Source organism: Nematostella vectensis, chromosome 15 (assembly GCF_932526225.1).
Source record: "Nematostella vectensis chromosome 15, jaNemVect1.1, whole genome shotgun sequence".
In the NCBI taxonomy this organism is placed as follows: Eukaryota; Metazoa; Cnidaria; class Anthozoa; order Actiniaria; family Edwardsiidae; genus Nematostella; species Nematostella vectensis.
Genome location: NC_064048.1, coordinates 5,633,642 through 5,650,613, shown reverse-complemented (window position 1 = coordinate 5,650,613; position 16,972 = coordinate 5,633,642). Strand labels below are relative to the sequence as shown.

Here is a 16,972-nt window from a genome sequence, read left to right as displayed (position 1 = left end):
ATGAAGGAATGGAAAGATGAACTCAAATTGAATACTAAAACTCCGTGCTTAGTCAGCTATTTTAAGAGAATTCTTTAGGTTGATCAGTAAAAGCCGTTGCTGTCACAGGCAAAAAGACGAAGGGAAAGAAAGATTAACTCCACTTTACTATTACATCAGCTATTCTCTACTGGCAGAAAAAATAAGCTTTTCGCGAGAGAGTTCTTTAAAATCAAGCAGTTTCTGTGTTGAACATAATTGACGAAATTGATGAAAGTGAACGCTAAACAACTTCCCGTGTTCAGTCAGCTCTATCCAGAGCGTTCCTTGTGCTGGCCGGACAAACATGCTGTGAGGAACTCGGAGACTCAGGTAGTCTTTGTTGAGGGTAACAAATTATAATTATTGTAACAAATTATTTGTTTATTTTTTCCTTGACTGATAATAACACAATATTAATGAGTTGCGTTATTTCCTTTCACCGTTTTTTAAAAATTTAAAATTTTGTAGCAGCTCAAAACGTACAAAATATATTTTAGCTTGGAAATCAGAACACTGACAGAACACAAGAATGGCCCTGTAAAATATAGCCAAAAGCTGAGCTAATGCTGTTCCAGTCATAACGATTTATTATTTTGGTTAAAAGGGAGGCAATATGGTCAAGCTTTTTAAAAATGGTCCTGGTACGAAATGTTACCAAAAATAGTATTATAGTACTTTACTGTCGAATCGGTTGTATCGCGACAACTCATTTTCTAAATATCGATTTGTTTTTGTCTTTTGGGATTTTCTGTTCCGCCAGTCTAATTATTCTAGGCTAATCGGATTCTTGCCATCTCTCGCCCAGTGCAGTTGCCTGGCTTTCTGTCGCGACACTGTCTGTTTTCGTCCAGAGGTATGCCAGGGAAGTGCACAAAGCGAAACTGTGATTGGCTCAGAAAGGTTTTACTGACGGAACAGTCAACCAAAACAAATCGTGTTTTGAAAACGCGGGTAGCGATACAACGGATTCGACAGTAAATTCATGACTTGAATGAAATAACCAGTCGTTTCTCCCCTTTTTCTTTTTAGATTGAAAATTATTCAATTGTATCATTTGTCATTATAATAGCTATCTGCTATCACCAATTTACCAGATGACGTCATATTCAACTATTCAATAGCGGGTGCCATTGCGCGATTGGTTTCCTTGGTGACGTCATCATACAATTCCAATGATGCAAACCAATGCTCGTCTGTGAATCCGGGCCCACGACGGTTTTAGCGATCGTTTGACAGCGGTTCTCATCACTGTGGAGCATGCGCACTAGCAGACTGACGTCGCTAAGTCGCTCTACTGGAATGTCGAAGACGAACGCTTCGTTGTAGACGGGTCGTAATGTCCCGTGCATTACCGAGGTTTTGGTTTTCTTGATTTGACGGCCGGACACCATAAGGGAGACCTTGACCAATGGATCTGATAAGGAATAGGGAAACAATAATCTCACTGTTCGGATACACTCTTTTTATTTTATAAGAACCATTTTTTATAAGAATGTCCAGCCTGAGATTTTACCAAATTTTAAGAACATGCCGAGGGCTCAGATAGCAGAATTTTTTTTCTGCTCGAGTCCTGATGCGTTCTAAAATACAGAATCAAATTGTGTTCATAGAAAAGAAACATTATTATTGCTATTGTAATTCTGTTATTGCTAGTGTAATTCTCTTCCTAATAATTAATTCGGTATTACAGTCTTATACACCAAAATATAAGAACATCGTTAAGAATAAATCTAGCCTTAAAATGTTTCAAAATAAGAACGTCTCATCTCAACTGGAAATAAGACGTTCTTATAAAAAAAGAGTGTATAGACTAAATGAGGCGTGCTTTATGGGAGTCACTCGTTTTGTATTCATTTCCGGAGTTCCCGAGGTCAAGTGACCATCTAAGATGTAGCCTAACTGTAGGCTTTGATAGTTTTTCCTGCACGAAAACCCCGAAAACACGAAGTTCGCATACAATGGCCGCCATCTTGGATAACGCGATCCGCAGGGGAGGGGGAGAAAAACGCGATTTTTTTCTACCCTTCCCCCTGCGGAGCGGGTTATCCAAGATGGCGGCCCTGGTATGCGAACATCGTGTTTTCGTGCCGGAAAAACTATCAAAGCCTACAAGTAGGCTATCTAAGACGGTCATTTCTTCTTTCGCATCATTTTTGCAGAACTAATAGATGAGCGATGTTACACGTTTTACTACAAACAAACCAGCTTAAAAGTAGGTTTGCTTTAATGTTAGTTACAAAAATGTCTTGCAGAAATCCCTCTCACGTTTGCGATAAAACATGATTTTGTTACCCGTTTTACCACCGTCAAGTTCTGTCAAGTACATTTTTTTGCAGCAAAATAACCACTTCAATACTAGCTTTAGAAAGCTTGTGACTGGTCCAGACAGATCATAGCCGATTTAAAAAAAGGCGCTGCTCTTTAAATAACTACTATAAATGGACAGCTTTTTATTATATGGATAGTAGTGTTTTACCGGAAAATATTTTCACTAGTGGTGAAAAAGTTATTTACCGAAATGTCCCGGATGTATGCGCGCGTCAAATCAAAACAGCTTTCCCGCCCATTTTGATTTTCGATTCATGTCCATATAATCAAAAGAACATTACACGATGGCTTGAAGATATGACGATTATTTTCTCGTGGTAAAAACAAGATTTTACTTGCCCGCTGCGCTCACTCGAAAAATATTGTTTCCACCACTCGAAATTAAACTTCATATCTTCGCGCCACCGTGTAATATCCTATATATACAGCATGTCTTTGACGCTGAGCATACCTTATCCAAAAACCGACAAACGAACACTCAGGACAAATTTACTTTAAAAAAATATGGGATTTCTGAATTGAATACCATGCGAGAATTTAAATAAATATTCCAAGATTTTTGTTTTCGGAAAATACTATTCAATCCCACATTTTACGAAGAATTGTTCCATTTGTAAACAATAACTGAGGAGAGATAGCCTTAAACGTGTTTTTATTAAAATCATCAATTTCGTGTGTGCAGTACATCTTCGAGTGTAGTACAATTTACAATAAAGATTAACCGCTTGAAGTCACAAATACGATAACCAGTCACATTAACTGGTTTATCGCGAGGAGCGGTGCACCGATATGCCAAAAAGACAATCCACCTGTGATCTCAGATAGGACTTCTCTCATGAATAACCGAAATACATAAATAAAATTAGAATTATTTAATCCCCCGCATGACAGCACAGTGGTTGCATTTTCACGCTTGATTCCACGCCATTTAACCTGTCTACCGTACACAAATGAGATTTGTGTTATTGAGAGAAGAAAACAGAGAAAACTTCGCTTTCGATCTAATACAAGGAACACCAGACTGTTAGGGCGAAGTTGTCATATGCAAATTCGAAGTACGTTGAGTTTATTTTTGGTTCATAACTCAGTGTTTACAATGCCTGTTCAATATGGCAGACGATAATACGAATTCGGAAGATTCGAACAACGAGCATTTTGAATCTCTATCAGAGCAAGAAATTCAAGCGCCTATTGTTGGATATGAAGTTGTCGAATCCAGAAAACGTTTCACCGTTTTCCAAATTGCAGTTAATTTTGCCGATGGAAGAAGCTGGTTTGTGTTTCGACGGTATTCAGAATTTGCTAGAATGGACGAAAACCTACGGAAAATGTTCACAGAAAGTTTTCCGGATTGCTCTCTGCCACCGAAGAGGTTTCTAGGGGACAACTTCGAGAATTGTTTTATCGAAATGCGTAAGAATGCTTTACAGGAATATTTAAATTGTATTCTGTCGAGGGACGACATTTCTGGGAGTCAACCAGTCGTGGAATTCTTATGTTTAGATGAACCACCGGGCCCTTATGATAGCTTGGAGGAAAGCAGGGCTTTTATTGATAATTTAGAAGAATCACTAAGCGAACTAAGGGCAAGGCAGAGTGACCTTCGCGGAGAACTCAAATTGGCAAAGGCACAACTCCGCCAAGCACAAGGCCAGAGACGAGCACTTCTAGTCGCGCTCCGCTCAGAGCGAGTTCTTAACGGGAAGCCTTCACACGACGGGGACGATGTCGCGTTAATTTCCGAATACTCCGGGCTCCCAGAAGTCAAAAGCCTCATAGACTCGAGCAAATTCGGAAAAGATGAGGAATTCAGAGGTAGAACGTGGAGATATAGACTCTCTGGAAACGGCAGCCAATGGGATCTCTCGGTCCAGTCCACGGATGGGTATCACCACAGGTCTACCAGTCGACCAAATAGTTTGTGTGGATCCATGCGAGCAAGTTCTACTCCTGATGTCGTTAAAGCTGTTAATATTTCACAAAGGCGTCGAGGTAAACATTTACCGTCTGATGAGAAGGGAAAAGTGTCTATTTTGGACAAGTTTATGAGGCAAAGCACCGATGCATTACATCAAATACGCCAAAGCGTGAGGCAGAAACTCGGGAACTGGGAAAGTGAAGGAAATACATGAAAACTTAAAAGATCTCTAGAAGGAACGGTTTGTTTGTCTGTTTTGTTTAATTGAATACGCGCTATTTCCAAATGAATTTGGTATTTCAGGCGGTCCCGAAAGTACGAATTTGGCTATAACAATGCATATATTATCATATTACAGCTTATGGAAATGTGTTTTGAATCTATGTCTTATATAAATGCCTTCTTTTTTAGCTAATGGGGTAAAAAAAATGATAGTATAAAGTAGAGCGATTGTGGGATTTTGTTTTTATTCTCCAAATTAATCCACTATATAGAGAGCGATTCGGGAATAAGGTTAAAATATGACTTCTTTTAATGATGATTTTTTTTAAGGATGTGTTCAGTATTTATCGACAAGCGTTAGGGTAACTCAGGCTGCCTGTAAACAAATCCAAAGATGCGTAAATTATTTATTTATTTCTAATGAAACAGCTTAAAATGTTATTGTGAAAGCATAATAAATGCTCAAATATCCAACTTGCAGTTATTGTATTTATTGAAAAACATACTTACTTGGTAACTGATCTCCAAATTCTTTACTCGATAGCCTCGCTTTCAGTACTACAAAGGTTAACCTTCCAGAAGTGGGTAAGTAGCACAAGGATAACAACACCTCCCCCTTGCGTACTTGATTTTCCTCCTGAAAGATAACGTGTGAAGTTGTGAGCAGATAACTTAAGAGGAATATTTTTCAATTATTTTTTTCAAATATTAGAATAGATAAAAATATTTATTCAAGAACAATACAAACGCCGTGAAGATAATGCAGTTGACTCGTATGGAAAAGTGAAACTGCAGTACATTGCTGTGTGGTATTACCCTAAAAGTGAAGATATCTCTTCGGATATCTTTCTCGTAAATCACAACCGTATCCTCTTGCATGTTAACGTTTACGTCAAACGAGTGGAAGACCTCGCCGAGAGCCTGGTGCCGAGAGTAACCGTCATAGTCATTGATACAAAACTGTAAGGTTCGCTCCGAGAGCTCTGAGAAGGCCACATCGAACTCAAACGTCTCATTGAAGACAGGGTTGGAATTCTTGTATTTCACTTTGGTCTGGTATTTCTCAATCTAAATTAGAGAAGGTAGAAATATGATATAGGAATCGTCAAATCACCAAGAAGAAGAAGAAAAGAGAGACAACAACAACAACAAAAAACACTAGAAGAAAACAAGAAAAAGAAACAAGCAGCAAAATAAAATAATGAGAAGAAGAAGAAGAGTGAGAAGAAAATTAAAAAACGCCTAGGTGGTGACGAGGAGTGGTGATGCCCCTGAGAATAGAACTCCCAAGATTTGGGAGCTACTAGGATTTCCTGGGATATCCTGGATACTCCCAATTCTATTTCGCAAAGGTGGTTTACAGGTGATCATCGCCGTTCGGTGCCTTTTCGGTGCCTGATCTTTGCTATCTCTTGTTTTGTTGCCGATGTGGTTGTGGATGACGATGAAGGCATGATGGTGAGGAGGAGGAGTTGTCAATGATACCGTTTGTACTGCTATGAGGATGGCCATATGGTTATTACTTTGGTGGTAATAATGCTGATGCTGATGATAGTGATATGATGTTAGTAATGATGACAGTGATTATGATGCTAGTAATAATGATGATGATGATAATGATGATAGTGGTGTTGATGATACTGATGACGATGATGATAGTAAAGATTATGATAATGAAGGTGGAGGATTGTTGTGTTTTGTTGTTTGTGGAGATGACGATGGTGGAAATGGTAGTATAATTGTTGTAGTGTTATTCGTGCAGACGTTGATGATTATGACGATTGTTTTGCTGATGCGAAATAATTGTGCCTGTGTCGGCAGTGTTGCTGGTAATAACAGTGTAATCGGGCTGCTGTTAATGATAATTGTGATAAAGCCGATTCAATATGACGTTAGTGTGGCGATGATGCTGTAAGTGCTGACTATGAATGGAATATAGCCAGTAGATGTCAAATGTTGGTGAGGACATTATAATTCCCTCACCTTGTCAGGCAGTAGAAACACCTCCACGTATGTTGTCGCCTCAGGCACACTCAGATTATTTGCCTTGAGAACTTGCACTCGAAGACATTCGCATGTCGTGTCGTACATTATCGAAAACTCCAGCTTACCGCAGCCCAGACTTTGCTCAAATGGGTTGCCATTACAGTCACTAGAATCACTGGAAGGGCTGAGATTCGCAGCACGCCATGCCCCGATCGTGATATCAGAAGCAGAGCTACATAAACAAAATTAGCCATCAATATCTTACCTTATAAGCGGGAATATATGAACCTTCATCGATATCGGCCATCAATATCTTACCTTATAAGCGGGAATATATGAACATTCATCGATATCGGCCATCAATATCTTACCTTATAAGCGGGAATATATGAACATTCATCGATATCGGCCATCAATATCTTACCTTATAAGCGGGAATATATGAACATTCATCGATATCGGCCATCAATATCTTACCTTATAAGCGGGAATATATGAACATTCATCGATATCGGCCATCAATAGTTTACTTTATTAACGGAACTATGTGAACATTCATCGATACCATCCATTAATAGTTTACTTACGCAGAACTACATACATTTATCAATGTCAGCCATCACAATTGTTTACTTATACACAGAACAAAATATCACTTATACGCAGAACTATATGAACACTCAACGGTATCAGCCATTGATAGCTTATTTATCCGCAGAACTTTTAAAAGCATTAAACAATATCCACCACCTGTATTATACCTATACAAAAAACTGTATGAACACTAAACAGTATCAGCCATCAGGATTTTCCTAAGCTATCCACGTCACTGGGAAACGAGGTCGCATCGAAAAACGATTGAAAACGTTCATTTATTTAATGTTAAAGAGGGCCACTAATTACGCCGCCTTTTATACTCCCGCACAAAACAGACTCATTCAAAGAATCCATTTCCATCGGCTAATTCAAGCAAGTGACTGAGATACTTTTAATCAAATATCATTAACAAAGTATCAGACTTTTAGTCTGATACTGATAGTTATTTTAAAGTTTCTTATGCAAATAAACCGATGCAAATTCAATTGTAAACAATAATAAAGGAATGGTTGATCGACATTCTTTAAAGAGTTTGACGCGCTAGCCTTTAAAGTTTTGCGAAGTAGAAACCTACTTCCTGTTTAAATGAGACATGAGCCAGAGGAATGGCTGAGTGCATATCTGAGCATGGCGGGAGTTGGTGTAATTCTTGCGTGATAATTGGCTAAATTTTTTTTTTAACATTTTGTAATGATGACCACGGTAGCGCTGAAATATTTAGAATACAGAAAGTGATTTAAATAAATAAACAGAATAAAAAATGTCTTCACCTGTCTGTTTTCATGAGTGGTCGATGTCGTCGTTGCTGCGGGGCGCGGGAAAAGTCGCTCTCCTTCAAGGAAGGCCCGCGGTGGAATATCTTCCTTTCGGGAGGCCGCTGACTCTTACGAGTCATGGCTCTCAAGACGATGATCTTGTACACAAGGACTATCAACACAGCAATTAGGACGGCAGCGCATACCACGCCAAAACCAATAGCTACCTTGAGTTTCACATCTATAGAGAGAAAGCAACGGGGAATGAATACTATTTTTTTTTTCGCGTTACAGAGATAGCAAAAAGTGAAGAAAAGGCTATTGAACACATGAAGGGAGGGGGCGATAGATGACTTAAATCTTCGAAGAGGGAAGGCGAGGATTAGTGAGGATGCGTTATTGAGTACGCATGGGGGAGGGTATAACTTGATCTATTCGTACCATGGCACCTGGGGTTGGAGGATGAAAAAAGTGTGTGGGAGGAAGGGTGGGAGTAGGGAGAAGGAGTTAAGGTAAAAAAATACATAATGGTATAGAACGAGAAGAATAAGGATGACAAAATCAATTAGACAGAACAAAAGAGAGGGATGGAATATCTTGTAGAGCTCTTCGAAATGTAAAGCAACCTTACATATGATCTAGTACAAGTTTTATTATCAGGAGGTAAGGAGGGACTAGTCGAATGCGAAAGGAGGAATTAAAACTGGGAGCCGAGGGATGCTAGAGGGAAAGTGGGAAAAATCATTAGAACGAGCTTTTGACATATGATATATTTAGGCCAGGGCTAGAACAATCGTGCGTAATGTTCGTTTTATGGAGGTGTCCGAATCCATACACTTCTCATTATATCTCTATAACAGAAAACAGGACCGCGTGAATTGTTCGTTTAATACAGGTTTCCAAAACCGGCAACCTCTAAAGCACACACTTGAATAGAGCATGGTGGCCGTTTTAAAAGGTGTACAAGGTGTCCATGTTCCCACTGCTTTAAATCAACAAAGCAATGTTAACAAAACATTTAAAGAACTTAGCATGCTGCACATGATGGAGCCCTTTAGCATTGGATTGATTTCTGAAAGATCGTCAAAATTCTGTTTGAGAGATGAAACAAATGTGTCATTGTCGGCAAGTTACATACCTAGCTTATTGCAGTACGAGACAAATTGTCTCGGCAACCCCATCAGGCCTCAAAATAGCCGAGGGATCCAAGATTCACTAGCTTTGTCATTCTAGATCGTGTCCAATATAAACGAATATCCAAAGACTCTTAGAAACCGCTACAATCCCACCCTTGTGGAGCGCCTAGAGGACAACTAGGACTAGAGGGGGAAATAATTCGGTGCCTGACGGTATACAACGTACGGTAGGTATATCTTTAAGTTATTCTAAGTCAAAGATCCACTAGCCAGACTGATTATTATGTGGAATTAGCATCATAAAGCGCTTCACCGATCCTTAGGGAAAACCACGCTGATTTGACAATACCGAGTGCTCTGAGCGATTACAAAATAGACTTTATTAAACTTGACGCTGACGACAAGTTAAATTTGGCGCTGACGACAATTTGTAAGAGTTGTGCAAGGATGATAGCCGTAATAAATAACAATTATTGATTCTGTAAATATTGTTGTAAAGTTTTAGTATCCGCCTCTTAGTGGTTATAATTTAATTTTTTTAAACCTAAAAACAAGAAAATCTGAAACCTGAAAATCGATCAGAGTTTAGTTTCGAAGAATAATATATGATACGGTAAAATAAAATAAATCATGCTGGTGATCAATATCTATTGCGTTGTATTGTGGCTGTCCAGCAAATAGAGTTACATAAACGCATTAGGTTTTAGGTTCTAGGCATCGGTGATGTAACCCATTGTAAACCGATAATTCAAAGCTAACAATGATACCTTTGTGTGTATTGTCTCAGAAATACAATGAGGCAAAAGGCCTTGCGCTAGTGGCTTAGAGCAAAAACCCGCGCTTTAGATTGAAAATAAAGGATATATAATAACTTTTAAGCGTTTTTTTTTATTGTACTCTTTTTTTTATATAAAAGCGTCTAGTCATTCTCAGTTTAGGCTGGGATATTTTTATTTTAGGAGAAATTTTAGAGTGAAAATGATCAAATTACATTTTATTTTAGGAGCGACAGTGATCAAATTACAACGCCCAAATGAACATAAATGATCAACAAAAATAAAAGGTTTGAACAGAGAATTTGATTCTTCCTATTTTGGGTGTGGTCGAATCAATTATGGCGTCACAAATTACGATAATACGAATTTTAACTATTTTTCAAATGTCACCTAAATTTTCAGATATCGGGTTGAAATCAACTTTCAGTTTTCAGATGTGTCAGAATCAACCTTTTAACGGCTTAACAGTGCAAAAAGGCCATAAAAACGTTAATAATAATTTTTTTTTTTTAAGAATTTCGCCATCTTGGGTCTTCCATCTTGATCCGCCATCTTGGATTCTTATGATTTAAAAAATTCTGGAATTATTACAGAAAAAAAATTGCATGCATTTATTACTGCACATAGTAATGATAAATGGATAGGATTATATTTTAAAGTGTTATCTAGTAACATTTTTAACAACAGCTTTAAAAGGGCAAAATTGACTCACCCCTCCCTCTAAATATCCGAGGTGAAAAAGGTTATAGTTGTGAAACTCTTATATACTCAAAACAGGCATTTAAATCTGAGAACACGACCAAAAAAAGAAAAATTCACTACTTTTTAGTAGTGTGAGAAAACGGTTGCCATGGTAACATTGAGCGTCTTCTCGACATACCAATGACATCAAAACGTCCGCAGAAATATTTTAGGAAAAATCACCAAGTTTTACCCTATTAGCTACTATGGTTCAGAAGCGATTTTCCCGGAAAAAGCTTTAAGAGCACCCCCTCCCCCCCTCCCCCCCCCCCTGCCATAGACCAGAAGGGCAACATGTGTTTTTTTTTTTTTTTTTTTTTTTTTTTTTAAGAATAATATTGTTAGCGATGTCGGCCATATATTGAAATGAATTACAAATAATGATGACGAATAGATTGCTTTCCTTGGTATTGTAATGAATTAATAATAATAATAATAATAATAATAATAATAATAATAATAATAATAATAATAATAATAATAATAATAATAATAATAATAATAATAATAATAATAATAATGAAGAATAATGATTAATATATTTAATAATAAATAATATTGAAATGAATTAATAATAATGAAGAATAGTTTGCTTCCCTTGGTATTTGATATTTTTCTTTATTTCTATTTTCGATTTAACTTATTGCTTATCGCGCCTCTACACTCAGATTGCATATAAAAGTAAACATTTTTTTAATTATTAAACTAATAGGAGGGGGAAGGCAAACATCGACAGCTGCTTTAAGTAGTGCGTTGTTGAAATATTGAAAATTTTAAAAATATACTTGTTTATCTTATAGCTGCTTTCCCGAAGAAGGAGTTTGGAAAAATGACCCTGCTCTTAGTGTGTATTACCTTTCCTGGTTAATCGTTGGCTATTTTCGATTTAACCTTGCTCACGTCTAAAAATAACAAACTCATATTCGCATAAGGAAATATAGAAAATAACAATATTGACACAGACAGGTGGAAAAAGAAGAAAAGACTGTTGAAGTTTTTCGAGAAAGCGCTAAAAGGACTGTAAGACGACAAGGAAATCCTAATCGTTCTTTTAGAACAAGAAAAAATAGATCGCAAAAAGGTAAGCTATTCTTAGAGTACTCTTTCGTAAGAGAACAGCTTTTATTTTATTTTTTATTTTAACACCGTTAAAAGTTTCTTTTTTTTTTCTTCCTTGTTTGCTTAGAACACCTTTCGTACAGTCGCTGTCGCTCGGTGGAAAAGGCAAAAAAAAAATGGAGTTTCATAATTATTCCTGTTACCATTTCACTAAATGGGTCAAGCATGGCCAGATAACGCAGACGGAATTCATTATCGTTGCTCTGCTAAACGGAATCACATTTCTACCTGCCATCGCCCTAAATGTTTTAGTCCTTTTCTCAATATGGAGGACTTCGGCGCTTCACACACCAGCGATGGTACTTCTGGGTAATCTGGCTTTGTCGGACTTTGCCGTTGGTATCATTGCCCAGCCAATTTTAGCAGCCTGGAGTGCATTAGAACTCAGGGCCAGTGAAAGACCGAATACCTATTGCGATTTTGCAACTATCTATGGTATAACTTCGACAAGTTTTGGCGCTGTTTCACTTTTAAGCATTACTTCCGTTGCTGTTGATAGATTTCTGGCCCTTCACCTTCATCTTAGATACAATGCCATCGTCACACTCAAGAAAGCGATCGCTGCTTGCGCTGTGAACTGGATACTTGCATTTGTACTAGGTATTTGGTGGATGATATTTGGGATTAACTCATTCAATATTGTGCTGTGCTGTATAATTGGAATATGCGCAGCTTTTATTATTGCTAGCTACTGTAAAATCTACATTGTCATCAAAAAACACCGCAGCCAGATCCAAGTTATCCCGGTAGAAACGTCCTACACAGGTTTATCCGTTTCCAATGTCTCCTCAAGCTTAAAGTACAGAAAATCCGTACGAAATTCTTTGTACATATACTTTGCGTTTGTCTTGTGTTATATTCCTTGTTTTGCGGCGTTTTTGTACTATGGTATTACAGGAGACAATAGTCGTTCCGGGTTTTTCGTGAAAATGGGCACAACGATAGTTCTTATGAATTCTGGGATAAACCCGGTTATTTACTGTTGGAAAATGACAGATCTTCGGCATGCAGTACGAAACAGTGTGAATTTTCTTGGAGTTTTATTCAATAAATAAAGTCGTTGATAGCCGATAGTAGAGAAAGAGGAGCGCTGATACAAAAGCATAGCCGTAGCAGGGCACGTAATATTAGGGGGGGCAACGCCCTTGCAGGTCATTTCCTTAGCATTTTTGAAGGTGATTAGTTTGAAACAGGAGAGAGCAACCAAAAATAAAATAGCTAAATTTGTTTGGGAAGCAACAACAATAAGGGAAAAGTGCTTTGTAATGAGAACTATATAATGACATCGCTACAAAGTACGATGATATAAATTCATTGTGAATAGAAACATAATTGAAAACCAATTGTAAATTTTGTTCTTCTATTTAAATGTATTTGGAGCAGCGCCCGTGAATCAAAGATGAAAAGGTGCCAAATAAATTAATTGAATTGCATCGAATTTCCTTATAATATTTGAAAATATTTGAGGGGAGGGGGGGTAAATGCCCTCAGTAGCTACCCCCACCCCCTGTTGTCTCGGTATAGGAACGTCCTACACAGGTTCATACGTTTCCAATGTCACCTCAAGTATAAAATACAGAGAATCCGTACGAAATTCTTTGTACATGTACGTTTTGCGTTGTCTTGTGTTATATTGTTCCTTGTCAGTTTTGCGGCGCTTGCGCACTATTATATGTATTATATAAGACAATAGTCGTTCTGGGTTTTTCGTTAAAATGGGCACAACGATAGTTATTAGTCCCACGTATAATGTGAAATTAGTTGTGCGATCTATTCTAAAGCGTCAGGACCACAACGTATGATGAAAAGTCTAAAGAGCACAGCAGCGTATTTTTTCTTTCTTTTGTGTCTGACTGATTCTCACTTCCGAGCTGCACTTACGACCTTGCGAGACCCATTCTCAAGACTAACAGCAACATTTGTGCACATTTATTCACTATGCAAGCGCGGATCCAGGATTTCAAAATGGGGTGCTGGATAGACGGCTTATGGACTGATACAGTTGTTCTTGGTAGGTCACTATATAGATCCTACACAATACTTCACGCTATTTATCGAGGCAGCAAAGTCAAGCAGGAGAAGGCACATGGACATTAACTCCCGTCCTCAGACATTTATTTTCTTTAAAGTAACTTTCAATTATTTTTTTACTCAACCAGGGGGGTGGAAATCCACCCATTCGCCCCTCCACCCCCCCCCCCCCCCCCCAACCTGTACTCGCCCCTGTTATGCACTCTTTTTTGCAACAACCTTGTTTATGATTGTTTTGTTATAGCGATGCGCTCTAAAATGCATGGTATTGTGTTTATACATAAAACTATCATATTGTTATTGATCACGTGTGTAATTCTCTTTCTACTCCGAGATAAATGATCCAAAAATATGAACGCTCCATCCTCAACTAAAAATAAGAGGTTATTTAAAATATCTCCACTGTACGCCTTCTAATGAGAAAGCTTTGGAAGTTACAGCCGTAAATTGCTATTAAGACTAACTAAAGCTCTCCTACGAATTTTCCATTTGATTGAGTTTCACTTGGTGTAATTGAAAATTAACATATCTCCAGCAATACGAACAAACGAAATATTTTGTTAATTTAAGATCAAATGGAACGCAAAGATACAAAGCGAATAAATTTTAGCATAAACAAGGCTCAAACTAGTAGTAATGATAGCGATTTCCAGACATAATTTTAACATTTCTTCGTTTTCATGCTCTGGTTGCGCGCACATTCTCAAAGAGTTCTGCTTCCAAAATTCCCCCCCTAAACTTATTCTTACCGCTTCCAGAGCTTGTCGATTCCGCTGTATCATAGTGAGGGTTCTGAAATCCTTCCAAAGTTAAATTTTGATAACTTTTAGTGTCCATCTGAATGGTTTTTTAGTCGTCTTTGGATTCTTGTTAGAAATTCCTCGCTGCTAATAGAGTGAGATTTCATCTCTTTTGCGTCGTAGCTTTACATTTTGCTGGAGAAAAAGTGAACAGTACAAGTAAAGTTTACAAACAATGTGAAACTGTGTAACTTCAAGTTGTCTAACTTCTAGACCCAAGTGTATTCTGAGAGTTTGCGATATTTAACAAAAGAGTACCTTGATTAGAAATCCTCGCTTACCGCAGCTTTCCGACCCATTAGAGATGAACAACAACCGAATATGCATCGAGTCGTGTCGTGAATAATTATTGACAAACATTCTTTAACATGTAAATTCTGAACAGGCAAGGCCAAATATTAACTCAGAAGAATAGTACTAGTTAGACTAGAGATGTCGCTTCTGGAATGAGCATTAGAAATGTATTTTGATATAATAGCTAGTCATATTTAGAAAATTAAAAGCGATGTCTGACGCGCAAAAGATTCCTTAACACTATAATTTAGTTATGGTCTAGTTCCTGCATTGTTTAGCGCGGGAAACAACAGGAGGTCTCAAATATTAATGTAAATGCCGCATGATTCCGAAGTCTCTATGCTTGTGTTTCAAAGCGCAAAGCTAAGTAAAGGTCCGTTTTATTGTTAAAAGTTTAAAACAAAGTAACAAATAATATTTAATATTTCTTCAATCGTCTAAGTTAGCATTGACCTGATCATGTTATGTGATAAGGTTTTTTAATGAAATACGCGAGCACCCCCCCCCCCCCCCCGACATAGCTGTTCTTCTGATCTTTTAGAAATGATTTAATAATTAATTAACCTCGGACTTGAAGAATGTCGTTCAACCACTCCTGTTATTGCTTATCATTGAAATAAAGGGGTTTATTTGCATGGAACTCCAAAATAATCTACGAATGAAGTGTGAGATACCTTATTCACCATACATGATTGAAAATCTAAAAAACTTTGTTGTTGTTGTATGGAAAAAGCATAGTTTTTGAAGATTCCCTTAATAAAAAATGACCCACTTTTTGGTCGCCAAGGGAAGGATGAGACATGCGCACCACGTGCACCCCCTGTGTACGCGCCTGAACAAATGCTTGTTTGTGTGACTCGGCATTAAGTTGAAGCATAAATGGCGGCGTGATTGGCCTTCTTTAAGCAATTTTATAATGACGAATTTCTGAGAATGTTGACTTAGTAAAAAGGATGTGAAAATTCCCCACCGATTCATTCCTTCTCTCCATTAAACATATGACAGCCAAAAATGTTTATGGCGCATGCGCATGGTGTGCAAACATTGTCTGAGGATGGTATCGCCTAATATTTGTCCTGTGAAAACGTACACGTGGCCTGTATCGACCAATAAGCGCACATGAGAATTCATCACCGGGAAATGCTTTTGCTTTTCGACTTTTTTTGTTCATGGATTTCATGTTATTTAGTAAGTTTTACTAATATTTTCGAAATAGAAAAATCATACCTTGTCTCCTGATAACTAATAAATGTTTTGACATTTAACATAAACGTTTCTGTTGGAGGTTTAATCTATCGGGAGTCCGGTATTAACGGTCTTTTACTAATATTCTGTATGAGAGAAAAAACGACAACGTTAGCTAATACAATTCTTACATTATCCATTCACAGAAAGCAAGCAAAACAATATTCCTTAATTACTTTAAGCAACATTTACCTTAACAGCTCAATTAGCACCATTTTATAAGCAACTTAGTGGAAGGTATTCATAAATGGGTGTTAAGTATCACCCACAGGTTAAAGTGGAACGCTTTATATTGTTTTTTTTTTTTATGGTTATTCTAACGTCGTTTGCCCTGTTTATGGGTTTCTTAGAAAACAATTGAAGCCCTGACAACAGTTCTGTTTTCTGCGGTATAAGGATCATAGACTGTCTTGGAGAGCGATGAAAATGGATCATCGAGATGTTAGGACAGGCTGGAAAGGGAGTTTTGAAAGAGAAGTGACTTTGCTTGAAAAATATGCCGAGAATAAAAAAGATGATGCCATCATTTTACCGAAAAATGACGTTCGATTTGGATCGGATGATTCAAGGACAAACTCATATACAAGCTCACCAGCGGAAGACAGAGATACGCATGAAAACTGAAAAGCGGCAAAAGATGTGAAACTTCCTTCGCTTATCATTCACAAAAATGGTCCTGATACAATATGTGACAAAAACCCTGAGAAGCCGGTTACCCATGGGAGTGTAAAGCAATCAGAATTACTGGAGGAAGAACTTCGATCCTTGAAAGATGATAAAACAGCTTGGAGCTGAGTGAAGGGAGTTGATTTTAGATGCCAGACTGAGTGATGCTGAAGCTAAGAGGCTTGCTAATGAGGAGAAGAATGCAGCACGCCGAGCAGCAAAGAAAGGAGAGACAGCCGGGAATTTTGTGAATGCGGTTATCACTGCTAAGAGATTTTTGAATGGCAAGAAAAGAAACCTTAAAGGAGAGGAGCAAAATGCAGTCCTAAACGGAGCA

General features: G+C 37.8%; 2 protein-coding genes across 5 annotated transcripts; one reads left to right on the top strand and one right to left on the bottom strand.

Moving 5' to 3' along the window:
- Nucleotides 1-384: 384 nt before the first annotated feature.
- On the bottom strand, nucleotides 385-14,794 carry LOC5522320 (synaptotagmin-10). Of its 4 annotated transcripts, XM_032367646.2 has the most exons (7): nucleotides 14,689-14,794; nucleotides 14,380-14,565; nucleotides 7,843-8,068; nucleotides 6,473-6,707; nucleotides 5,306-5,557; nucleotides 5,000-5,126; nucleotides 385-1,435 (listed from the first exon to the last, which is right to left on the bottom strand). In XM_032367646.2, the coding sequence occupies exons 2-7, from the start codon at nucleotides 14,465-14,467 to the stop codon at nucleotides 1,128-1,130; spliced, it is 1,236 nt and encodes a 411-aa protein (XP_032223537.2). In that variant the 5' UTR covers nucleotides 14,468-14,565; nucleotides 14,689-14,794; the 3' UTR covers nucleotides 385-1,127. The 4 variants fall into 4 exon arrangements, with proteins under 4 accessions (XP_032223537.2, XP_032223538.2, XP_032223540.2 ...); XM_032367647.2 differs by lacking the exon at nucleotides 14,689-14,794 and having other exon boundaries at nucleotides 14,380-14,682; XM_032367649.2 differs by lacking the exons at nucleotides 14,380-14,565; nucleotides 14,689-14,794 and adding an exon at nucleotides 8,966-9,350.
- LOC116604781 (sorting nexin-16) lies at nucleotides 3,247-4,963 on the top strand. The gene is made up of 2 exons (XM_032367650.2): nucleotides 3,247-4,493; nucleotides 4,524-4,963. Exon 1 carries the CDS (start codon nucleotides 3,459-3,461, stop codon nucleotides 4,479-4,481), a length of 1,023 nt encoding a protein of 340 aa, XP_032223541.2. The 5' UTR covers nucleotides 3,247-3,458; the 3' UTR covers nucleotides 4,482-4,493; nucleotides 4,524-4,963.
- Nucleotides 14,795-16,972: the final 2,178 nt, after the last annotated feature.